The 27764-nt window shown below is 36.1% G+C and overlaps 1 protein-coding gene across 4 annotated transcripts in view; it reads left to right on the plus strand.

The window, feature by feature from the left end:
- The first annotated feature begins 2368 nt into the window (after positions 1 to 2368).
- The window catches only part of Hnf4 (Hepatocyte nuclear factor 4), a 46955-nt gene continuing 21559 nt past the window's right edge, over positions 2369 to 27764 (plus strand). The window contains exons 1-2 of one of the 4 annotated variants that reach the window (XM_076796555.1): positions 2369 to 2550; positions 3988 to 4313. In XM_076796555.1, the coding sequence (XP_076652670.1) occupies positions 4250 to 4313 (64 nt within the window). In that variant the 5' untranslated portion in view covers positions 2369 to 2550; positions 3988 to 4249. Of the gene's footprint in view, positions 2551 to 3987; positions 4314 to 12269; positions 12533 to 19821; positions 20258 to 27764 lie in introns of those variants that run through there. The other 3 variants (XM_076796556.1, XM_076796557.1, XM_076796558.1) reach the window with 3 other exon arrangements.

Raw genomic sequence — 27764 nt, forward strand, 5'->3', positions numbered from 1 at the left:
TCGATGCTGTTTAATATTTGTTTGTATTGTTAATAATACCGGATTTTTTACACCACAATGTATGATTAAAAGAAAAATAAACATGCAGGTGGAGTACGCCGGAAACGGGGGAAACACAAATTATTAGTATGTATGCACGTACGTTTAGTAGTTGAATACACAGAACTTTATGGGATTGCATAATTGTTAGATGTTAGATCAATTAGATAAAATGAAGGAATTAGATAGATGAACAGATAAAAGAATTGATACCTACTAAATGTTGGTCAGTTTTTCATTTATTTACTATATTTCATATAAATCGATAATAAATAGTTTCTGCATTATCCCTAGACGTATGCAACCCGTGCGGCTTCCTCTGTTTTGTGCCATCTGGTGACATCTGGTGATTATTCTCGTAAATTGAATTCGGTGCCTGAATGTATGCAACAATTTTAGTCTTTATATATACAAAATATGTTATAACACAGTCTCGTCTGTCGTTATAAGATGCGCTAGATTAGTGCAGACTATTCTATTGCGGAATAATTTCTTTCAACATATCTATGTTCTCTTGTAACATCGAAAGTTCAGTTTAGTTTCTAATGTCTCCGAACCTCGCCAGAAGCGCGCGGAAGTTCATTAACATCGTGTAGGTTATGAAAGTTAATTTTATCATGAATAATACATGAATAAAGAAGCATGTAATATATTAGATGTAACACGTATTAGTGCTGTGACAAGACTAATGACTGCGGATAGAAATCCGATTTAAAACAGTGGGTCAGGACCTCGGATTTATGCATGATCGAGGTGAACCGTTAGAATCGGCATATTATTCAAATTTCAGTGGATAAAGAGATTCGAGGACCTTGGGATTAATTATGAGGTCTCAATAATTCAGTACCGTTTTCGTTTTTAATAGCGGTATCATAAATTCACGAGTATTATTTTGGGGAAGATACGAAAACATGTTTTATCGAGTCGTTTTGTTGATAGACACTGTGATAATTTGTATCGCGCATCGGCATGTTACGCAACGAGTTTAATAAACAAATTATTATCACGATATCAACAATTTTCGTATACAATACAGATTATTAAACGGTTTCTGGGGAAAATATGTTTTCGAATTATATTATTAGCCATTTCAAACAGGCCATCATTTGAAATTATTGTGCCCTGTTTTGTATCAGTACATATATTCGAATACAATTTGATAAGGAGTTATTATTCCGAATAAATGAGATTCGCATGAATTACGAGCAATGTTTATTCCTTTCGACAAAATTGTTCAAAATTTCGTTTGATATCGGCGGTCTCTGTGTTGGCATTTCGCTTGATTGCTGCGCCATCTTTGGAGGGTAACAAATTCTGTTACCGATATACACAAACGCGCGAAATTTAAATCTTGATTTAAATATTGTGTAGAAAAGGAGAAATAGAAAAAATTCTATATTACTTTCTGCATTATATTAATCGAATTAAAAATGATAAATAAGTGAGATTAGGCGAAGAATGTATTCTTTCATGTCTACGTTTGTATTATTATTTACTTAAGTGATATAAAAATAATTAAGAATCTTTTAACCTCAATTTTGTATACTGGTCAATCCTCAACAAAAAGTGAAGATTCTAATTTATCAAATTCGTGAATTCGAACGATTTGTTAAATGCAAATTTTGTTATTGAAAATTAGGTTATGCCGATGCAAACGACACTAATGCACGACAACCGACTGAGATAAGGCCTCTTGTTATTACCACCGTAATAAAGACGTTCATTTTTACGTTTTCTAACGTTTCATCAGCGCATACACGTACGGTCGGCAAAAAAACCAAATAATCATTCATTAATTCAAGGTAGACGACTCAAAGTTTTTGCTCGGTTCTTTTCTTATCGTTCGTCTCGAGTCATTACAAAAAGCAAAAGAATAGAAGACAAAAAATTCGAGGTATCCGCGTTGCATGAATAGTCATGCGGTCGGTCGCATGAAAAGAAGTCTGCAAAATACACAAGCGGCTCCGAACAACGGCGTTTGTATCCTAAGGTTGTCCCTTTCGATGCGGGGTTGACATAACCTTAAAAACGTAAACATTGCGCATAAACAAAAACGTACACGCGAACACGATTTCAATATTGAAACCTGTCAATTGATATTCGCATATATGACGCATGTGGTGCTCGAACTGTACAGTGTGCGTTCAATAAATGTACGCTGGCGAGCGTTACTCACACGAGTGTCGATCATGTATATATGGATATATAAATAGAAATGTACATATATACGATAAACAAAAGTGTTGTTTCACACAACTGTACGAAATCAAGAGCATGTCGATCACCGATGATGGTCGGTGTAGCAGTAGCGCAATTGCTTTCCAGCAGATCGGACTTAGCTGTCGCGAGCCGCGAGTGCGCATGCGTATCCAGCGCCGTGTGAACCGCGCATGCGCGTGACTGTGTTCTATGGTTCGGAGTTTACGGTCGTCTGCGCGTGCGCGCGACGACATTCGTGGCGCTGAAAATGGGAAAGTTCAAACGATGAATCTAAAAATCCGCAAATTTCGAGTAAGAACAACAAACATTCACAAAATTTCTTTCACAATACTTTCAACTGTAACAAAATACCATTATGCAACAAAAGTTAAACAGAACATATCACTTCCTGGCGCAATTTCATTTGCACATTTAAAATTTATAGCATATATTTCCTTAAACAGTGGAAAATTGTTCTTTGAAAAAGAAAATTTTATACGATCATAATATCAATGACAACATTTTTGCATAGATGAAATATTTTTGCGGGAAAGATATTATTTTTTAAGTGATATTACTTTTAATCTTTTCCTGTCAATACGGTAATCATTTTTTTTCAGAAATTGCTAACTGCACGCACGTGGTTTTGTAAGATGGTATTAAAGAGTTGAATAAATTTTACTAGATGAAAAACTAGTGGGTTATAAAACTATTGATGTCTATGCATATGAGGGGACGAATAATCTACGGCGACGAATCATTATGTTTATGAATGATTTCGACGTTACGCAAGAGTTAACTTTTTTGTGGAATAATAAGCGCCTGACTCGAGTATGTGTGCGATTGCGTGCGCTAAATTTATTGCTTTTCTTTCGATTTTTCTCCTATCCTTTTACTATAATCTTAATTTGGTCCTACGTCGTCAAACGAGAACACGAAAAAGTTTATAGGCAAGTAATGAAATGTAACTAATTATACATTAGATATAACACAAATTGCCACGTTATTCTTATTCAATTTTCAAAATTTCAACAAAGGAAAATTTTTAGTTTTATAAAATTTTTTATGAATCTTGCGTTTCGCTTATCATCTGTTAATAAATTATTCAAGTAATCTTTAAATTGATGATGTGAAGTTTCTTCTATGTCTCATTATCTTTAACATTTTTTTTGCAATTTTTTGCCCGTTATCATTCGGAATCCAGAAGCTTATCATTGCGAGATTGTGATTCGGATACGTGTAATTCGGGCTGATTGTTATCGATCATCCTCAATCTCGATCGGGGAGTTGGTTGTATCAGACAGTACTCGAAATATAGCATAATTATCGATAGGATTGCGAGCCGTAATCATAATGATACAAATACGAACGATACATTTTTAATTAAACATATGTTTAATACGGGACAGGAGCTGTATTTGAAGTACAAATTAGGTGCATTTTTGGTGGATCCATTTGCATTGAATTTTAAGGTTTCTTATACCCCAATGTGACCAGAAAACAATTATTGTACAATGCACATTTTTTTCTATATAATTTCAAACATAAAGATCACGTTAACAATTAATTAAATGTATTAAAAATATATTAAATTAATTTGCGAATTAAGATGAGCTTTCACAATTTTATCATTGTGAAAGATTGAAATATAGAAAATACAAATACAATTTAATGATTTCGGACGATAATCGAGTAGACGAAAAAAATTTTTCTATCATTCTGACCATTCGCTTGATCATTCTGCGCCAGATAACGAACTCTCCCCACTCGCGGTTCAAGATGGCGGTTGCCTAATCTTCGCCGACGAAAAAAGACGAAACAAAATTCGGCGGGAGACGCTGCGACGATAACAGACAAGCGGAAAGAGAGAAAAAAAGAAGAAGAACGAGATATATTTCCGAAATATTTGTTGCTCGATCCGTGGCTCGATGGTGAATCGTGTTTCGCGTGGATCGTGTCGTGGATCTAGTGCGCATGCGCGCAGACGGAAGTCGTCATCGGCGACCTTGAAATGGAGGAACGGCCGAAGAACACGGAAGGACCAGTGGTCATTTCCTCTTCCACTTCGGTGGACGGTGAGTGACATTAATTGACGATTTCTCTCATTTTTTTTTCATTCTTCGCACCTCCATTTAATTTGACAATACTACCGAAACAAATTATTAAATTTGTAAATTGTAATTTTTAATTGTTTTTCAAATCTTTTTAAATTTTTCTTCTCTTGCACGTTTTCTCTGTTTGCACTGCTCGTAGAGTCTGACTGATTGTTGTGATAATTTTTAGTCGTTTTTAAAATTTTTTAATCGCTTTTGTTTTGTAAATACAATTGAAACATATTAACAAATTTGTAAATGCTAATGCTTAATGATTTAAACAATTTATTTATCGTTTTTCAAATTTTTATTTTGCATAAAGGTGCACTGTCGTACCGCACAGAAAACATTAAAAACAAACGTTGTTGCGCTGGTTGAAAATCAGTGAATTCCACAAACGCATGAAACCAGTGATCTAGTAACAATCTGGTGTATTACACTATACCCTAGACGCGAAGAGGTCGACACGTTGTTGACAAAGCTCGGTCTCATTCGGCAACCAAAAGATTTCCTACGTCGTATCTCTCGCGGTCCAGTACTCCGGGCTTATTGCGGTTTATTAATAGGTATTAACGAATTCTGTTAATTACGAAAGTGTATGCGGTGCGAAATTGATAGGTTACGCAACTCGGCAGAAGAGGAGAAAGGGAGAGTACGCTCATGTATATGTATGTGCGTGTATTTGTGCAGCGTGTCTGCGCTTGTCTAACTTGTCTTCCTGCTGGCGAGTGGCCCGTAAAAATCCAGGGCGAAACGGAGCGAGTCTCGAGACGATAAGCCTCTTCTTCTTTCTAGAGATTCTTCCTCTTCCAACGTCTCCTCTCCTCTTATTCAGATAACCCTCGTCGACCCTCGTCTGCGCAGCAATCGAACCGCCTCCACTCGCAGATCACCCTCGTTTTCTTTGTAGGTGACTTCACATACTGTAGGGGTTGCATATTCTCTTAAACAATGGAGACAATCCGTATTATTATTCCGAATTTATTTGTTCACACCTCAATTGCCCCTTTAGACACTGAGATGCCCAAAAGTTCGATCGCTGAGAAGTGAAACACGATATTGCATTAGGTATATCAATGAGAGAAATATTTTGTTTTCAATTGTTCCTTTATGAAATTGTCGTCAACGAATGTGTGACATTTTTCTGATTAAAATGAACCCAAACACGACACAGTTTGGATTACATGTGCTTGCTCAATCGACGATTATGGTAGAACCTCGACTATCCGAACTGATTATATCCTACATTTTTTAATGAAAATTTCACCATCATATTCCTGGCACTTTTCCGAATAAAATGAGTCCAAACATGATACAATTCCGAGGATATTGTAGAATTGACGATATCGGTTCGGATAATCGAGGGGTTCCACTGTAATTGTCAATTGAACAATACGCTTCGAATGGTGTCGTGTTTGTACTCATTTTAATCAGAGAAATGCCACGAATACGTTGACAATTGTTTCATATAACAATAACTGTTGACACGTGAAATCGATGAGAATTGAGATACCGTCGGTTCGGATAATAGGGGTTCTACTATATCGTGGATTAAACAAGCAAATAATATTCAAATTGTGCCGTGCCTCCGCTCGTTTTAATCAGAATAATGTCACGGATATATTGATAAATGTTTCATAAAGATATCAGTAGAGGCAAACAAGTTTTATTCGCCGAATGATCGGTGGATTTCAAGGGCCTAAGCATCAGACTTTCCAGCTCAAGGAATATGTGACTTCCTTGGTTATTTATGCCAAACCCGGCCTCGAGTTGTTGTGCAATAGTGGAATTACTTCGCGTGGCTTCTTAAAGACTTCCCAATTTATGCAAGTGATTAGGTTTTGTTTGTTGTGCGATACTCGGTTGTTTGGTAAGCTTGTGTTCGAGAATGATTTTTTTGTGCACATATAACATTGGTAAACAAAAATTCTAGCTTTCGAAAATCGACTCTCGTCGAACTAATTCGTGCCGAAATAACCAAACGAAGTTGGCGCGAAATTCAAATGTCGCACTCCTTTTGAGGCACTACACATAAAACAAAGTATCGTAATAATAATAAGAATGATAATAGCACTAATAATAATAATTAATCTGATCGAAATGGACGTCCATAAAGTTCATAAAAGAAGATGGCAACTTTCGAAATTGAATGCGATCGAACCAAGGCTCGTTATAGTTTATGGAAAACGATCATTCTCAGTGTCCCGTGACAGTGGTCACATAAAGCCTGCCAGATAAGATTGGATCTCGCGTTTTCCGTCAAGTTATCGATAATAATATTTATGTAATGGGAAGATCTCGAAGATTTCGATAAAACGCCATCGTTTCACGTGTCCACCTATCCGTTATGAAATTATTTTGCGCTGTAGCATGTCTCGTTACGCCCGATTCGAAACAGTTTCGGCGCGCATTGTACATGCATGATCCTGAATGTGTACGCGCGTGTCGATGATGAAATGAAGAAAAATGATGAGAGATGCTTCGAGGACGTCGGATACTATTCGAAAGTCGAGGATGGTTAACGAAGTGTAGTCTTTTCATCTCTCGAGACCACGTGCAACAGACTATGTTGCAATAATTATAATGCTACACCTCGTCGCGCATCTTGAACATTTTGTTAAAAAAAAAAAATTGAACGAGGAAGAAATTATTTCAGACGAATTAGAAATTTTTAGCAATACTGTTGGACTTAGTTTTACGAAATTTTTACTCCAATATTTTTTAATACTTTTTTTCAGTAAAAGTGACGAAGGAATTTTTTAATGTAAATAATTATTACAGACACGTTCTCATTGTTGTTCTGAAGACTATCTATGATCGATATTGGATTAGGCCATAAATGTTCATAGCCGTAAAGCCATAAAAACTACTATACCGGCATCCGATTGTTAACGCTGGTGGTATTATCGATTAGTATCAATTATGAGGTATCATTGGCCGAGATAAACTCGAAGAAATGGCGCCTGTTCTGCCATCGCATGTATTTTCAAAGTAAAAATTCATTGAGCAAAGAAGAATATTATTATAAATTAATGAAATGTATCGACTAAAGACAATTGCGAAACAATTAATGTCAGTTTGGTCTCATTTAAATGCTTTCGATGATAAAGTGTACAGTCAAGGAAATTCGAATTTGCGTTTCGGTCCTAAAAAAGATTCCGGAGATGGCGGATATGCTTCGCCTTGAAATTGATTAGGAGTTTATCGACACTAATCCTTCTTATCTTCCGTTATCGGCGGCTACAACACGAACGCCTTGCACTCTCGCAACATTGTCAGGCTCACGAATCAACCGGTATTTTTGTAAACGGAATACGCCATTTCGTAATGACCGATAAAAAGCCTGAAACGATTAAATGTTTACAACATCTGGTGAAACAGGTGCATTGCCGCTTCCTACATTTAAATCCACAAAACAAATTTTTAACCTAATCAAAATTTATTTTAAACACAACCAATTCCTCATAGGGCTAAAGTTTCAATAATTAAAAAATAATAAATAATTTCAATAATTGGTCAATTGTAATTTTCACTAACCATATCCTTTCCTTCAAACAACAACAATCTTAAAACCCGTAAAATTCACTTTTGGAACCATTCGAGGAACAAAGTTTCAACAATTATTAGTAAATTGTCAATTGTAGTAACCAGATCAATTTTTGAAATTGAAACAAACTTCATTTTCCCAGAAAATCAATTTTTGAAACCCTTTAAGGGTCGAAATTTCAATCGTCCTTCGGGGATATGTGATTTTTACGAACTAAGTTTCTTTAGGAACCCTCCAAACAATTTTTATTTTTTTTCTAAGTATCTGTAGTCCATTTTTGTAAAATTTCAACAATTTTTTTCGTGAGACGTGTTTGCAAATTAATTAGAAGTGACGAATGCCCGTCTTCCACGTTACCATGTTACGCGAGCAGAGATTCATCCTGAATTCTTATGAGTGTCTATTGAGCGCACGTTACAAGATGAATACTAAGAATGACTCTTTCACGCCGAGTGCTCATCTTATTCTGAAACTGGACAGTTTCTTTAGTGTTCCATCGATTTCTGTATTCACCGGCAAAATTAGAAAATCTTTTCAACGAGGTCGAACATTGACAGACGTTCACAGTTTCATACGTTTCATGAGCTTCCTGCGTTCTCTACTTTGTGAAGCGAAGAAATTTGCTTCTGACACTAAAATGGATGGTAGTGTACCATTATTTTATTAAAAATAACTGATTCATACATTTTTGATAATAAAGTGCACGTACAGGGACACAAAATATTTCAAATTTCGCGGTAGGCCGCCATATTGTCAAATTTTATCGCCAAGCTCAGCAATTCTCAAAAACAGTGTCTCCTTTTTGTTTCAAAATTTCAAATTTGGTGGTGCGCCGTCGTACTTGCGAGAATCACAATTTCAAAAATGGCGCCCATAAAATAGATTCATGGAATACTTCCTCTGAAGCGTAAGGAAGGAAATAAAGTCTATATTTAGTTGTTATCGAACTTTTGCAGCAGACTATTTCCTGCAAAGTCTATTTTCTACAGCATTTATTTTCAAAAATATTCTGTCAACATCTGGATCATTCTGTCAATCACTGTTATCGGTGGCGTGAAGTTGAAACTTCAACTGAAGTCGCTCACCGACTTACATTCACAGACGAAGACCATTTCAACGAATATTATGTGTTCTGTTTGCATGAAATACAATTGATTTTGTATTTCTATGCTGAGACAATTATTTTCGAGAAATTTATTTTTAGTGTGGAAAATTGAACTCTAGTAAACTGTCTTCATCATTTTATTTAAATTACTATTTAAAAATTACTATTTACTATATATATATATATATATATATATAGAAAATGTCTATATGGCAATATTCTACAGCAGGATGTTATTGTAATTTTTCCAGACATCACCTTATGCGTTTCGCTATGCGAAGTCACTTCAAATTATAGCTTTGACAGTTGCGATAAAAATGGAGAGTAAACTAACATAAAAACAAATTACTTATTTATTTATTCAAGTTGACGTAATTTCCTTCTATATAAAAAGATGTAAATTGTACAAGACTGCATATTTTTATGCAAAACAGAAGGTTGTGTAATTGTTATTCCTCTCCCTATAGAAAAGCCTTAAGAACAATTTAAACTCGAATGTTACGAATTTTTTAAAAAATCTCTTCGCAATATTGTTCTGTAACGTGGATTACCACTTCGTTCCTAAACTGCAAAAATATTTTGCAGCAAAATTATTATAATATCAAAACAGTTAATATTTCAGTAGATAATACAAATTTTATGCAACATGTATCCACTAAAGTAGACAGCCACTGTAGAATAGCATATTTAATAAAAAGATAAAAATATCAGGACCTGACCTGAACTTAGGGGGTGTGTAAAATAAAAATTCTTTAGTTAACAAATCAGTTTCCAACCTGGCAAACACTATAGTAGTTGTGTCAGCAGCAGGGAAGAGTATGCGTGGATTGTCAATGTAGTGTTTTTCGATTATCGTACACGTAATCTTCCTATCGTGTCGATATGTGTCATCCATTTTCGTGATAGCGTTCGTTGGGGATAGAGTCAACCTTGACTCACCGAAATCGGTTGCTTCCCTAACCAAAGACTGACGACACCCGGTAAACAACCAATAAGTCTTCGTTGTTTACCACGGATTGTTCCCCCGATGTCAACGGGAACCTAATCTCGATGACAGTCTCTGAAAATTTGTCAGTTCTCTGAGTCATCGTGCAGGATATATCTGCAGTCAGGATGTCGTGACCAAATTCAATGATCCAGATACTAGCTCCTTTTATTTCCACTGAAACTAATTTTACGCCGTTTATGTAGTATGTATTTCCAATTTCTTACATTCCTAGAGCTGTTCCACAATTTATTATTCATCTCCATCAATTTACCATTTGATCACTTAATATATTTATTGCTGTTTTTTTTTCTTCAATTTTACAAACCTCTTTGTGTTTTTTACAAGTTTTCGAAGACATTCGACAATTATTTATATTTGCGTCTTCTTCTAATTAATATTCCTTGATCCTTTTTTTGAATATACGCATTGTATAATATGATTATAACATCATTATGCTTTATTAAGCTGAATAACAAGTTAATTAATTTCGAATATTCGCGATAACGTTGCCTTTTCTTTTACAGTTAACAATGATTACGCATTTAGAACTTAATTGTTTGTAATCGGTCGAGATTACGTCGCGGTTAATTATCGATACCGTTATCAGTACGTTTTATCAATGGCGTTCGAAAAATTGCAACAAAAGGAGATGATAAAATATCGATACACTTACTGCAGGTGTATTAATTGAGTCCTCTTTGTTGTTCAGACAATTAACGATGGAACGTGCGTATTTTTATGCTTTCACAGTGTAGCACTGACGTTCTACTGTATATGCGAATTCATCCAAAACATTGAATTTATTTAAAATGTTACAAGTTAAAAGTAATAACGACGTAGGTACTTTGTGTGCTTTATATTATGTACTTTTGGTCACAGAAAATCCGTATAGATAAAGTAACGTTAGAAATGGAAAAATTTGTAGAAGTGGGCGTGGCTTAGTGACGTGGGCGTGGCTTAATGACGTGGGCGTGGCTTAATGACGTGGCGGGGGTAGCCACCAGGCAATCTCGAGCAGATAACCAATGTAGGAGCTACTACAGCGTCTGTAACTGCTATAGATGATCGTATGAATAATAAGATATCATTAATTTATCATTTAAAGCAACGATTCAATATTCATAATATTTACAATTATTTTAATGTTTATCATCACAATGGAGTCACAACGTAAATTAATCGTGAAGAGTTAGCGTAAAAATTTATTCTTAATTTGGCCAGACTGGACAAATCTCGAGTAGGTAAAAAAAGAGAGAGAGAAAGAGAGAGAGAGAGTAATTCGGAGCATGGGAAGCTTCCAATTGACAAATCGCGGCACGTTTCAACCGCATGGCGAACTGAAGGTTGCTTATAATAAAGTTTATAAACGAAGGGGTCAGGTTTGATAACCCCGAAGAATGCCCATCCTATCGATTGTCCGGACGTTCTCCGACATTACGCCCAATTAGACACGCATGCACCTTTCATCACAATAAAAATAACAAATCCACAATCCACTCTCGATCGAACAACAAAGAACATTTTTCGCTCGGACCGATTTCCAAAAGTGTCCACACATCGTTCGAGCCAAAAGGAACCGCCACGAGTATAATTCAAGCGAAAAATTATACAGCGTTTAACGACTGTCCATTGTGCATTATTATCGGCGATGCTACTTCGTGCATTGAAGCTATCTACAATGTTGATGCTACTTTGTCACGGTAATGTGAAATATGCATACTGTCGGTTGCAGGCTTCGCCGTGATCGAATTTTGCTTTGAAACTCGTCCACGTGAATCGTCGATCCAAAATGTCAAAAGCAATACGAATTTTTGTTTCTGAAAAGAAAAACAAACTATTCCACGAAGGAAACAGCTTTGACGAATTTTCAGAATTTTTCTAAACGCTACGATCAATCGATTCACCTTCTATATTAACAAGGAAAAAATTTTTTCTGTCTTTACTTACTCTATGCGAGCAGCCTAACGATTTTAGAGAATATTTTTAAACTCAACAGACGAGGGAATCGCTATAAATACAGAAACGTTCTTCAGCGTTTATTTGAATAGCTAAAGAAGATTTCTAAATTGTTGTTTCACATAATATGAATTGCATATGCGAGAAAAATGGTCGGTGCAAACTGTTTTTCTTTTTCCCTCTTTTTTTGCTTTGGACCCGTTGCATTTCTGTGTCGCGCGTGCTACCCCCCCCTACTCCTCACCCCCCACCGCTCGTCACCCCGTCTCCCCGCCAATCGGACGCCGTGTTCCCCCACCGCTGGAAGCACGCGGCAAGCTTGAAGCGTGGAGAACACCGAGCGTTCAGTCGTTCAGCGACCTCCGCGCGGGATGGTTGAACGATTGGTTAATTCCCATCGTTTCGAAGCGGGCGCTCGGGTACAGTGACAGAAGCATGACAGCTACGTGAATAGGTATTGTCTTTGTGCCTGTGTTTGGCTCTCGTGCACGAGCGGGCATCGTTCCACGAGACAAGATACACACACACACATACTGTTGAAACGAGAACGAGAATAAGTCGAACGAACGAGATGAGGTTCGACGATCAGCTTTTCGAAGTACTCGGTAAGTTTTGTATGTTTCGTTGATTTTATTTAAACATTCGACCACGATTACGACAATTGTTGTTATTGTCATCTCGAACTATTTGGTGTTATTCGTTATATTCGATGTCGGTTGGTCATTGTATTACGTAAGGTTGATTTTTCTGTGTCGAAAGAATTATTCAGCTAGGTTTGGTATTTATTGTATAAACATGATTGTTTATATGCGGGGTTGATTTTTATGTAGCGTTACGTAACGTTGAATTTCACTTTTACTCGATGAGAGTTTATACGATGTGGAGTTCGGGTTGGTTTTTTGTATAAATATTATTATGTATTTGAATAATTGGTTACTTTAGCGTTGCTTTTGTACAATAAGAATTGCATTGGGTTGGTGGCGATTTGGTAAAAACTGACTAATTTAACGTTTCCTGGGCTTTTATATGAATATGATTTGGATGGGGGGTTGATTTTTGTGTGGTCAGGAGTGTTCAAGTTGGACTTGATTTTTAGGTGTAAACGGTTGCATAAGTTGTCTAAGTTGTTGACATTGATATTATGTAATGAATATTATACCACTTGAAGTTGATTTCTCTTCAACATGTGTATTCAATATAGAATCAATTTTACACAACAGATGTTGCTCATATTAGGGGTTGATTAGTATGAGCTTCAGTTAGGATTGTATTATAAGGTATTCTTAAGGTATTCTTTGGATATTTATTTCTTTGGATATTAAATTCTTTCGATATTGCATTCTTTGGATATTAAATTCTTTGGACATTGAATTCTTTGGATATTGATTTCTTTGGATATTAAATTCTTTGGACATTCTATTCACTGGATATTAAATTCCCAGGGTGCAATATTGGTTGAGTGATAAATCGTTGGGATGTTCAATTCTCTAATTATTATATTTTTTGGATGTTGAAGTGCTTTGAGTATTAAATGCTTTGGATTCTATCCAGGCAGAGTATCGAATTCTATAGTCAGTGAATCTTTTCCCTTCTTCCTTTATTGAACCGGAAAAGTAACTTCGAAGTGCCCCCAAGCGTTTTAATTAGAAGTTTTAAATAATATCATTGACTTCCAAATTTGGAAGTGTACGTTAAAGAGTGTTGGAAGACAAAAGTAAATCTTTGAAAACTCGTCTGCATTTCAAATGATTCGCATATCGATTTCAAAAGCAGCTGTTGCATTAAAAGCTCGTCGACTTGGAAATTTCGAAAAGCCGGCTGTGCCTTTAAATTCATTAAGTTGAGTCCTAAAAAAAAGAGGACTGTCAATGAATAAATTAAACGATTTCTCGTTGTTCGCTGCACAATGCCGTTAACGTAAAGCGTAAACTGACAGAGCGATAAACAAGCCAACGCAAAATGAACTATCGTCTGGCATATTTTAATTCATCGTTTACGATAAATACCTTAAAATAAACAAATTATTTGTGGACAAAGGCGGTCGCAGACGGAAACGAATTGCTCCATATGTCAGTTATTATTAATCTTCCGATTATGCGCGTTCATAGTGCCTCGTGACTTTGCAGAAACGATTAAAATAACTTTAGTAATGCATTCCATTGCCATGATTTTAGCCGGTAAAATGATTAATAAGGAAAATCGGATTACAATGTAGGAATTGTGTTTGGTCCTTTACTCTTGTAAATAAACTAATAAAGATACGAATGTAAATCTTGCAATTTTGTAACGGAAAATCGAACAAATAGTTATCGTATTGGAAATGATTACATTATGTCGATTACCGTGTAAAGAAAAAAAATGAAACCAAAAACAACAAGTTTATCGTTATGCTAAAAAAGCAGGCCAACACTGCCGATAACAGGCACAATAACATAAGCGGCGAGTATAAGGATGATGTAAATTTTGCCATGACTGAAAATGAGTTACTTAAGAGACATTCGGCGGACAATGTATGCGTAGTTGTAGCTTTGTTGTAATTGCTTGGCATTAGTCGACCACAGACATCTCATTCTCAAAATTATAATAAAAAATGGAAATTTGACCTTATTTTAGTTAAAGTATTGAGCGATTAAGAAATATGAAATATTTGGGTCAGTAGGCGTTCATTTTTACTAATCAAGGAAAACTGTATAATTGCATAATATAAGATGCAAATGATTGCATAATATAAGACATTTGCATAAACAGACGATATATAGTAGTTTGTATTTAGTATACAATATTTTTGTCAAGTTGATATACGAATTTCAAGATCTTCAAACAAAATCAAAATTTCGAGGCTTTTATATCTTGAAGGAATTAGTGCAGACATAATAATGGAAGTATTTACAGATCGAAATGCGCAGATTGTTACTAGAATGAACTGGTCAACGTGACGACTAGAATCTTTTTTCGAAAAGGAATAAATATGTAGAAAGCTGATTCAGCATCGTGCGACATCAATATATTTTCTGTTATCTGTGTACTTAGTTTAAACATTATGACAGAGATTATAGTTATGTAAGCACATTTCGACTTTATCGACGTTTTTTCATCTAATTTCGATCGTTATTCATATGTATATTTAGAAAGACAGTGTAAAGTGATCGAGTAACGTGGCAACTTAAAATAATAATTTTTTTTTAAATTCGTACAAAGATACGTGCAAAGTGCTCAGTATTCAGTGATGATTCGCAATTGTAGTCAATAATATTTAATGGTAGTTGATAATACTCAAATATCCAATGACATTCAGTAATACTCGATAATAATTAACAGTACTCAGCAGAAGTCAGTAGTAGTCATCAGTACTCAGCAGAAGTCAGTAGTAGTCATTAGTACTCAGCAGAAGTCAGTAGTAGTCATCAGTACTCAGCAGAAGTCAATAGTACTCAACAGTACCTAACAGTACCCAATAATACTCGATAATACTAGTGATCAATAGTACTCAATAGTATCAAAAAATCAGCAATCAATAGTACTCAATAATACTCAATAGTACTAAACAGTACTCAATAGTACTCAAGAATACTCCATAATATTTAATAGTGATCAGTAGTATTCAAGAACCAGTACTCAACAGTACTCAACAACTCCAGAGTCGTAGCGTTAGGATTCTGCAACAAAAGTCTATGCTGCTACTATGCTAATTACAAACGTTGCAATTTTGAAAAAGTTCGGAATTTTATGAATGCAGATTGATGCTCGAATTAATTTAATGTGCCGCAATTTCGGAGTTAATTAAAGCTAATTTCCCGGCACTATCTGCGCGTGTTTTGTAAGAGTTGCGATTAAGCACGTTCGCTCCTCGACACACATAAAATCGTTTCTTTTTTTTCACTGAAAACGCGGACACGGTTCTATTGTGAAATTGTTGAGTCTGAAAACGGATATCACCGACGAGAAAATTTCTCGCGGAAACAGAAAACGTTGATTTCATGTTATTGCGAATCTGCCTCGCTTCTGTGAAATTGCTGCTTCTCTGAAATTGCTGCTTCTTCGGACGTGATTCCATTTCCAATGTTTCGATTTTTATACTCGCGATCCATTTCAATTACATTTCTAAGTGACGCTGGTCTTGCTCATATTTAGGGCACAAAAATGCTGGTCAAGTTGGGAATAAGAAACGTATTTTGCTTATCATTTTGGGAATTATCTTTCTTACAATAGTTTCTTTAAATATTAAAAAAAAACATTCTACAAGTTAGTACTATCGAGGCTATCAATTCTATGACGTATTTATATGTTCGTCTTATGAATTTTTAGCGCATGTTCCAGTGAATTTGTGAGTATAAGCAGGGTGTACAAAATGTTTGTAGAATTTTCTGCAAATATTTCTGCGAAAATGAAGTGGATTATTAATTCTTTAAAATTTAATACGAGTCTAGTTTAAACTATTTACGTGTCTCTATCACAAATGTGATTTCGCCTAGATCTTTATTTTCCCATTGAAATTGAGAAATTTTGCTCGACATGTGACACACTGTTTTATTAATCTAAAAAAAAAAAAAATAAAGCAGCTGTCGTTGCGTGGCCTCGATACAGAGAATAAGAACGTGAAGCGTAATTTGAGTTGTCGAATGACTAAGTGCAAACTTATGAAGTGGAATCATTAAAACGTCACGTTTGATCATCCGAATGATTCAAAGAAAATATTGTTGAAATTTCGACGTCTGAATAAGAAGAAAACGACTGCGAATTTTATGTAAATTGTCGAGCGCGGTGTTGGGCAATCTTTTGTTTTTTTACCTAAGTCAATATTTAATTACGAAAAAGTAAAAATGCTCATTCTCTTCTAGTGGTTCAGAGTATGCGTTGAATTAATTATATTAAGTACCCGAAGAAGTAGAAAGGCTTCGCTACTTTGCAGAAATGCATCTTTGCAAAAATACAAGTTTTCAGAAATGCAACTTTGCAGGAATGAAACTTTGCAGAAATTCAACTTTGCAGTAATACAACTTTGCAGTAATGCAAATGTGCAAAAATACAACTTTGCAGGAATGCAACTTTGCAAAAATGCAATTTTGCAGGAATGCAACTTTGCAGGAATGGAACTATGCTCAATTGCAATTTTGTACATAAATGAGTCAAATGAGTCTCTTTCTCATTTACAGCGTTCTCGACGGTGGCTAAATTCGAGCAATATCGATTCCTCGTTAATGATCGTCCTGCTAGCAGACAAATACCGCGAGAGCGCATTAAATGATTCATTTACGGCTGCCTCATTGCCCCGGTGTCTTTCCCTCCTCTGAATCTCTTTTCCCGTCTCGCGAACTCGTTGAAAATCTGCTGGTTGCTTTCCGTTTATCGCGAAACTGACTCATTTGCCAGCCACCGGCTTTGTTATACTTTTCTCCTGCCTCCTCATTCCTCTCTCTCTATCTCTCTCTCTCTCTCTCTTGTTTTATCATTTCCCTCGACAGTCTGCTGCACCGGCGCGGGTATCCCTTACATGGAAATCCACCTTGTTGTTAATGAAATTAATTGGAGTCCTTTGTCGGGGTCGCGACTGACGAATCCACGTGGAATTTCGCTCCGAGATTTCATGATTTTCACGCGGGAAAATCGGATGATTGTCGATTAACGGTCGGCGGAAAATTTCTGTGTCAATTACACGATTGAACTGAATAATACTGGTAAACGATACGAACAAATTGCTGCTGTCTGTAAGGGGCGGCGTCTTTGTTTTGTTTTGTAGAAATTAGTGTAGATAGCCGACGATGAGATTAAAACGGGACACCCCGTATATCGCGAAAGCGATACCGGTGTATCGTGGATTGATTTCGGCAGAATTTAACGACGACTGGTATTAAGAAATTCTAGGTAATGTTTTCAAACGAGAAATTTCAAAATAACGATATCTTTGGTTTTGTTTAATCGTGAAATTTTTTAATGGAAATTTAATTCGTGTGACGTGAGGCATGATCTGATAACAATCATTGTACGTTTAATGAAAGCACGCGAAATTTTCGTTTTCTTTTTCTAATTTTTCAGATTTTCGAGGAGATCAAAATCAGATTTTTTTTCTCACAAAAACCATAAAAAAGTATTACAGCATACACCTGATTTTCAATTAACGAAATAGAGAGGTGCCACGGCATCATACATTGTTCTTGAACGGGTTTAAACTTTCGAAATATTTAAAAAATCTGTATCAGCATACTCGGGAGAGTGCGCAGTATTTTTGCCCGCAATAATCATTAGCATAGATTGTATAGTTCGCGTGTAACAGATTTTTAAAACCGAAAGATTAATGACGCGCAGGCAAACGAAGCGACCTATACAATACCTGTTTAAACATGGTTAATTTTTCTTTCTCGAGGTTGAAATGTCAGCATTCTCGAAATCGTTCCGGATTTATTGTTATTACGGTCCCATGAATCATTTCGATGTTTTTCACGTCGCGAATTGTGTATCGCGTTTTCTTCTTCTTGACGCAAATTATTTGTAGCGAAGACGATACAAAATGTCGTCCGACAGGTCTGGTGACGCAATTTCCTGTGATTTCTGTTTCACGTAATACTGCAACGAGACCATGGATCTTATTAAAATGCAAATTAGTGAATTATTTACATAGGATGTCAACATACCTCGACGACAATCGGGTTCTTTTTTTGTTGTAATACCTTTTTTTTAGTCACGCTCGGATCTAGTTCAGCAGAACTGAGAATCTCCCTAACAACAATCACGTTATCCTTCGAGGACAATTGGCATTGTGGTGCTTAATAAAATATCTAACTGAATTCTATTTCTCCTCACTACTTTAAGGTTATTCTTATCGGTTTTTGAGAAGCAGTACAAATCGATGTGAAAGTACTTAATAGTACTCAATAGTACAATTTGATACTCAATAGTGCTCAATTATACTCAATAACACATAATTTACTCGACAGTACTCAGTCATACTCAATATTACACAATTACACTCGACAGTATTCAGTTGTACTCATCAGTACTCAATAGTATTCAATAATACTCGGTAGTACTCATCGATACTTAATAGTCCTCAGTTGTACTGAATACTACATAATTTACTCGATAGTACTCAGTCATATTCAGTAGTACACAATTACACTCATCAGTATTCAATAGTACTCATCAATACTCAGTAGTACTCAATAATATCCAATAATACTCGGTAGTACACAATTACACTCGACAGTATTCAGTAGTATTCATGAGTACTCAATAGTATTCAATAATACTCGGTAGTACTCGTTGATACTTAATAGTACTCAGTTGTACTCAATAATACATAATTATCCTCAATAGTATCTAACAGTACTCAATAACATTCAATACCATTCAGTAGTACTCGGTACTGTGCTCAATAACATCCAGCAGTACTGAATACCGAAACATACTGAATCCAAGAATAATCCAAGTTCAATTACCTCCCACAGAAAGATTTCCAGGATTTCAAAAACAATTATGACAAAATACAAGCAGCTTCTGTCACCGTTGACGACTCGAGCACCTCGTGAATCGTTCACCCTAGAGACAAATATTCCGAACAAAATGGCCTCGAGAGACACGCACAATACAATAATCATTTTATTTTTACTTTGCTTTTCCGTCGAGACACGAAGGTCACATCCCCTTCAATAACACCTAATATTCCTGATCAAGTTTGCAGCGTGTAAACCCGACAATCCCCAAGATTCTCTCGCTTACACATCAGTCAGCGTGTTCAAACTCGAAGCACCCTGCAAGTACAGACAGTAGCGGCCCCCACTCCTCCCGCAGTCATCCGATGACTCGAGTCATACCCACCACTGACTCGAGTCACTCTATCCCCACTCCTCTCGCCGCGTTTCCCCCGCCACCGGCTCGCGAGCCGAGCGCAAAACGCGTCAGCTGCTCGCCAGTCGTCTCCGCGACGTTGTCTAGGAACTGTCATATGTTTTGCGTGTATTTCTTCGGTCTTTCTCGGTTCTCGGTCGCACGCGGCTAACGTTTGCGTGACCGTACTGCTCGTACGAACCCTCTCTCTCGATCTTTTTGTTGATCTTGAATCCCCCCCCCCCCCCCCGCCCCTCTCTCTTATCGACAGCCCCTTCTTTACCGGTACAGTGGATTTTTCGTGATGATGTATCGTTGACGGTCGGACAATTACGCAATTAACAACATCACGACGCGTTGCAACGTCGTAATTCGTCCCCGCGATAAGAACCAGCATGGCGGAGGCCACCTGCGAAGACCCCCTCGTCGACGCAACGGGGAACAGAGACACCGCCAGCCCCCCAAAGGAAGCCTGACACCCCCAAACAACTCAGAAATGGGCCTCGCAGGTAATCGAACTGTCCTTTACCTCCCTAAGGTCTCGCCCCCCTGGTCCCCGAAGGTTGGGGGATTTTTGGTTTGATAAACTCGGTTTCTCGGACGGTGTGGACACTGTTGAATTAGGCCTGGTACACATTCTGTGTATTTATTAGTCGTTTTCTGTTATCCATTTTTTTTTTTGGAATTTAAAGTTGTTTTTGCTGGAGGCTAGGACATTTTTAAAAATGTTACGATTCATTTGTTGAAGTGGTACTCTGTTTCCTGGGGAATTGTTAATTATTTTCAACATTTTGTTTGAATAGAGTGAATTTCTGTCGGGTTATAGAATTTATTATAACTAAGTGTCGGGGGAGAGAAATCGACTCTTTAAAGAAGAGGATACTCCGGCAAGTTAGGGAAGTAGGATGATTAATGGGCTTATTGTCGATTCGCCTTTAACCTGGTCTCTCTTTCTCTCTCTCTCTCTCTGTTGGTGAACGTTCGCTACCACGTGCGTGCTTGTTTGTTCGCGGCTCGAGGCTTTATTGTTATTGAGCTCTCTCTGTTACTCTTTGGTGATTTAGGACCGAGATTTTGCGTTGGTTTCGAGATCTGTGCCCCGGTCTACTTTGTATTAAGTGATAGAAACGAGAGATTTTGGAACAGTATTTTTTTTCGTTAGCATTCTTGCGTTCCCGCCATTTTTACCACCCCCATTTCGTTAGAAATAATTTAAACAATCTGTCACAATCTATTCCTAAACATAGGAATTCCAGGTCATTTAAACCTTGTATTTGTTTAGAAAATAATAAATGTAAATTTTTAAAAACTAAAAGCGTTACCCCATTGTTTTCAAAATGGTCTAGTGTCTTTTGGGCCACCCTGTATAGGTAAAATTACAAAAACTTCGTAAATGAAGGGACTTTACCTAATTACTACCAATTGTCAAATTTTTGGCTATCTGTTACAAAAAGTATAGAAATATTTGAATGATAACTGAGAAGTAACGCTATGTACACTCTTGGTCACCAATAATGCAGTTGTAAGAAATGTCCGTTGTTTAACAGTCAAATAACAAATTGTTAGAAAGCGTCGGGTTAGTTTTCGGCCACCCGGTACATGATGCTAAACCCCGGCTCTCAAGTTTTCTTTTAAACGACCGTCACGTGATAGTAACAATTACTTCTATAAATGGAAAGGTTTCGCGGCGTTTGATTGCCATGCTCTCCGCCATATTAGTTTCGCAGCTAATCATTATTTGTCACACAAATAGTTTTACGCTTAAGTATTGTCCCCAGATACGGAGATATGATTGTTATAAAAAGAACACACGTCCCGCCGGAGGCGTTGTTGCCGCGTTACACGTTTCTATCATTTTTTGCAAATCTTTTTTTTTTGCACGTCTTACGTAAGCGAGGCGATTTAAGAAAAATCAAGATGGCGTTTGACAGGTGTGTGCGACATTCATTCGACACAGCTGAAAATCGGTCCGTAATTAAATAGAAATCAATGTTTCTCTAATTATTGTTTTCGTATATTTACAGAAAAGTGCGAACATTGACATAGATTTTGATTTTATCCTGCTTTTTGCGCTATTTTTTTTTCAACAATTAATTCTAATTTATAATTGTGTATCAAAAAAATGAACTGTAATTTATTATCTTCCATTACGAAGATTAAATTTAATTTATAATTCTCCATTGTAAAAATGAAATTCAATTTGTTCCCGTTTTGTTCTATTATTATTTCGACGCTTCTGTTGAATAACACGATTTGTTATTACTTATGCGTGCCCGTTACGCTTAAAGATTTTGTTTGCGAATTCTTTTTTCCCGATCGCTATTGAGCACGATTTGAATTTCTAAGAGAACTCGAAAACCCAACGGTTTTTTTTAACCGCATACGTATTTCATAAATTTTTTGCAAAGAAGTTTGTAAACACGCGTGCAATGATTATATCAATTCGTTCTGAATAATGCATCGGGCAAAGAAAAGTCAAGAAAATTTATGTTACATATTTTAAACAATCTGCTGGGAGTCATGAATTAAGCAGTTGCTCTGAAAAGCAACTTTTTTTAAAATTTTATCTTCTATCTAACGATATCCATCGATTAATGGAATCAACGTAAAAAAATTCCCAACGTGCGAACCAGTTTATAAAGATTTAAATTAGGGATTAAAAGAGAACAACAAATTGTGAGGTTAGAAATAGATACTTATTTTCTAATAAATCTCTATTTATAATTAATCTAACGAAACTCGTAGAATTTAGATATATTTAATTGGTGATAAAAACGGAGTAAACAATTTTTAGGTTAGGAATGATATTTGGATGGTTTTGGAAGTGAGGTTAGGAGAGAAACAAAATGGCGCTCAAAATTTGTACGACTTACAAATATATCGAAATCTTTACAAATATTTTGCACATTCTAACGGCTAAAAAATAGTTTAATTGCTATAAAACGCTTCTTATATCGTCCCTGAAAATCTCTTCCTCAAAATTCCGAAAAAAAAGAGAGCCGGAATTATGAGACAGAAAATGAAGACGAATATATCCTTCGTATTTTTTAGTGGCGCGTTTACACGGCGGGCTAACAGTATTAATAATTAATGCTGGCTCTTCTAGCTAAGAGCTTCTTTTACTTGTTAATTCGCGGTTCCCCCTCCGGGTTCGTTCTCTGGGAAACGGCATTAGCATAAGCAAACATAGTAACGCTCGAAAATAGTGACCAATGGCCTAAACGTTATCTTGATCCGGCGAGTAATATTGTACGGTGATTCGTGAGCCGAGGGAATTACACGGTTGCTCGAAACAAAATATAAAATCGTCTTGGACAAATTACAAATTCGAAAGTAACGAACAAAAAGCCACGAATATTATCGAACTATTTTCAATTTAAAAACGAAGAAACATGATACATAAAATGTAAAAGTCATATTTGGTATTGGATTAATTTATTTGAAATGATCCTATCGTCATTTATAAGAACGATTATTTATCCAGAGTTAAAAAACAGAAAAAAATTAATTTACGTTAATTTTGATGCTTGGAAAAATGTTTAGAAATTTTGTACTTGAGCTAACCGTTCACCACGCTCGTCGACGTATTATCCTTGCTTTCACTTTTTTGCGTAGAACTCTTTCGTTTGGGAATCATTTCTTGCTGGTAATTGGGCAACAGTCGAAATTCCATGGAGAATGGGTTCATGGAGTGCCATATGGCTACGGGGAGAACCATAAATCTTCGAAGCTAGGAAAATTGGTCAATGGTTTAGGATTTTCATATATAGCCAGTCGGAAGATCAGCCGTAAATTGTGTGTAACAGAATTATAATCATGTGAACATGATTTATTCGATCCTCGTTTAATACTAGAAGAGGTGGAGACGTACAAAATGGCGTCATTCATATTATTTATTATACCATACTTGTCACAATCGTAAAGTCCTCCGTCTCAAAATTGTTGAATGAATCGAGCTGATGGTTGCCGGTACTGTTAATAAATTTTCATTTTTCGCATCAATAGATTTTACTGATTTTATGGAAATTGTTTACGTAATGGATTTTATTGAGTCATATTTTACAATATGAATTTATTTGAATCATTTCTTTTTCAATGTATTTCCGACGTATTCTCGATCTATCGAATCGATCGTGTCAGGAAGGCCTTACGAAATGACGATTAATTACTCGGTTCCGTTTCCCAACCGTTTCCTATTTGGCAATTTGTCGACTTTCCACTGTTCGACACCTCCATTTTGTCAATGGTCCTCATAGCACTGTCACTCTGGCCTCAAGTGTCCAATTGATTCACCTGTTCAGTTGATATTAGTTGCGAAAGCCACTGAATTACATAGAGTGAGCGGAGAAGAAAACAGAGAAAGAAGTAGATGAAGAGGTCCCTGAGGAAGAATGTAGAAACATGAACGAAGAGGTAACCAGAGAAAAAAAAATGATGGATGAAGACGTTGCTGAGGGAAAGAACGAAACGGATGAAAATGTAACAGAGAGACAGGGATATCCGGATAAAAATTTAACAGCAGCAGAGTGAAATAGATGAAGTGTTTATACAGAGGTAACAAGTTAGGGGACAGTACAAATGATGAGGTCACTCGGGAAGACACTAGAATATTTGAATAAGTAAGTATCAAGTGGATGAAGAAATATCCGGAGCAGAAGGAAACATGGAGAGCTCGCCAATAAGAAGATGCAGAAAAAGATACAAGATATAATATAGAAGGTGATAGAATACGATGATAGAATATAGATGATGGTAGAATATAGATGGTGATAGAATAGAGATTATGATAGAATATAGAATATGATACAATATGATACAATATGATACAATATGATAGAGTATGATAAAGTATGATAGAGTATGATAGAGTAGGATAGGGTATGATAGGGTATGATAGGGTATGATAGGGTATGATAGGGTATGATAGAGTAGGGTATGATAGAATATATAATATGATATAATATGATAGAATATAGAATATGATAGAATATGATAGAATATAGAATATGATAGAATATGATAGAATATAGAAGATGGAAGATGAAGAACTTGCCAAGGAAGACAGATTAAAAGACCGTAGGAATACAGATGTAGAAAAAGGGAAAGACACGAAGAGGACGCCGAGAAGAAAAGAAAAAGAGAGTTGCACGTGAGACCGGCACTCAAGAAGAAAGAGAAAGAGAAAGAGAAAGAGGGAGATGTCGTGTGTGCGCACTATTATATTACATAACCGAATGAACCGCTGAATTCCAATCGCGCCCAGCTGGACACCATTTTCGAATCGAATCACGACGAAATGTTGTCTCGCCGCCGAATCTAACGCGATTCCTCAACGCCACCGAGCCATTAGGATCGTTAAAATTCTTACAAAATGGGCGGTCTCGTCAATTCATACAACACATTCAGTATACTGCAGTATACAGTCCACTGGAAATCAAGTTATTTCAAGTGAAAAAATACACGCTTGCACGCAGAATGGCAATAAAGCAGCCGTTCTCAGCCTTGCTATAATTATAATTTTAGATATTTTTAATTCTAAAAGGAGATTCTTAGACGGTGTCTGTGCTTATGAATATCGTTTTTAATAAATTTTTGAAGTCCTGATGGTTGTTGAATTAAAATTGCAGAATTGAAATTGTTGACGGGATTTTTCGGAGTTGATGGAGTGCAGAATAACATAATAGAATGCGTGCTATCATTATGTCCCGCGCCATACAACTTTCCATTCCAAGATCATAACAGACTGTATGTATTTCCAAGTTAAATGAGGTTTCTTCACTTTCATTTTCGAGCCACACGAAATACATATTCCCCGCGCTTTCTTTCTATCGCCGTTCTAAATTTCAACTGGAAATTTTAGCTGGAACTTGTTTTTCACCTGCCGCTCAAAATGGCGGACCCGAGTCCTTTCACGGACACGAATGTTAGCATTAAACTGCAAAAAAGAAGTGTCAACATATTTTTCAATTCACGATTATTGTGTACAGTAGGTATAAATAAATTCTTAATATTTGATTTTCAACGTTATGTGATTAATTATTACAAAGACACCATTTAAATATTTTTGAATTGCTAATATTATGTAGGCAAACAGATTTCATGCAGACGTATTTTTAATTTTCGGAGATTATGTTTATAAAGGAGAACACTATCCAAGCATTTTCCAATCGCAGACAACCATGCACAGTGTAAATAAATGCACGTGTCGTCACAGTATTATCTATTTGCAATTAGATGTGAAAATTGAATATGTATTGCAATGGAGATCAGAAGTAGATCAAGGTTGGAGATCCAATATTCGCAAACATGTATGTTGGAAGGCTAATTAATGTACTACCATCAACATATTTTCGTGTTATATAAGTGTCCAACCAAAGGAATCCTTAGCAAGACTAGTTATTCTAATGAGATTGTATTTTAACGAATGATTACTATTCGAGATGCCAGAGAAATATTCAAATGTCTTTCAAAATATCTGAAAATAGAAGCTGAAAATAATAAAGATTATTATATGGATTCGCTATGAGATGTTTACTATGTGTAAGAATTAATTTAGGGGCCATCTTTGATTTTTTGAAGACCACGCCGATGTATTATTCGTCGAGATATAGTTTCCTGAAATCCAAGAGCACGTCTCTGTACAAATTTCACTGCTCGAAGCTGTTTCGTTATTACGTCATAGCGATTCATTTCGGACAAATATCTAGAAATAGTAATGTCATTATGGTTACACGCCGAAATGAACGAGTGTTTGTCCAGTAGAAACTAGAAAGACTCGTTATATAAAATGACAGCACGAAATGTTATCGTTGATTTAATATTTAAATTATTCTAGACCATGCTGTTCAATTATTTTGGAATATTGAATTAGAATGACCACATTTGCCATTTAATGATTAGCCAAATTTGTAGACAGTAACATATGTGTTAAAGTCAATGCTAACGATATTCAAAACCACACAGGTCAAATATTGTAGACTAATGAATTATGAAAGCAATAGTCTATATTGATAAATGGAAACGACAAAAGAAAATAATATTTAAACAAATGCACGATTAGTCGCTACAGAAATAGTATGTTAACAATGCTGAGGTATATTTATTTCTAAAAATGCGACGCGTTCAAACAATTCCGCAGACTTTCTCCCAGAATTTCCCTGCATGTTAAATTATTTAATTAATTGCTACATGCGTTCGAATCTCGATTCATACTTTCTATCTTTAAGTAACTTTTACTTCTTTCAATTAGTATCCGCTAAATGCTACAGAAATCTTTAATGACTCCATCAATGCCAATTACAGTGCAAAATAAATACAATATATTTCCTTGCGCGTGATATGGCGCGAAATTTGAAATCGTTTACCGAGTACCTGATCAATTTCCAGTCAACTCAATATAAAGTAAAATTAATTACGGATTTATGGACTCGGTGCGAATGGCGCGAATTTTCAAATCGTCTCCGGAGTCTCCGGAACGATTAGCAGCAACAGTTTCTGTTATCTAAGAATTTATTAGCGATAATGGACAGTCGCCGTCTATAAATAGTATAATTGTGTAAATTACCATGCAACGCTTCGAATTTATCAGCACGAAGGAAAATGGTGGGAATTTTCAAACCGTCTACCGAAAAACCAATCAATTTCCGATCGTTTGCACTAAAACGATAAAAAAATCAATTTTCCCACTAATTATTCGAATGACAATACATAGCGTCCGACAGACGGACTCGGAAAATGGCGCGAATTTTCAAATCGTCCCCGAAGTCCCCGGAGACAATTAGCACACAACAGTTTTTGTTATCTAAGAATTTATTAGCGATAACGGACAGTCGCAGTCTATAAATAGTATCCGTTAAACGTGACATTAATTTCACATCGAAACCAGAAGGGAAAAAGTGGAAAAACGAAAGTAGAGAACGAGAAAGAGAGAGAGAGAGAGAGAGAGAGAAAAATTGCGTAAACGGCTTCAAATGCAACCTTTCTCGGGTAAGCTAATTATGAAAATCAGTTCTGCCG

The sequence above is a fragment of the Halictus rubicundus genome, chromosome 11 (genome assembly GCF_050948215.1).
Source record: "Halictus rubicundus isolate RS-2024b chromosome 11, iyHalRubi1_principal, whole genome shotgun sequence".
NCBI lineage: Eukaryota > Metazoa > Arthropoda > Insecta > Hymenoptera > Halictidae > Halictus > Halictus rubicundus.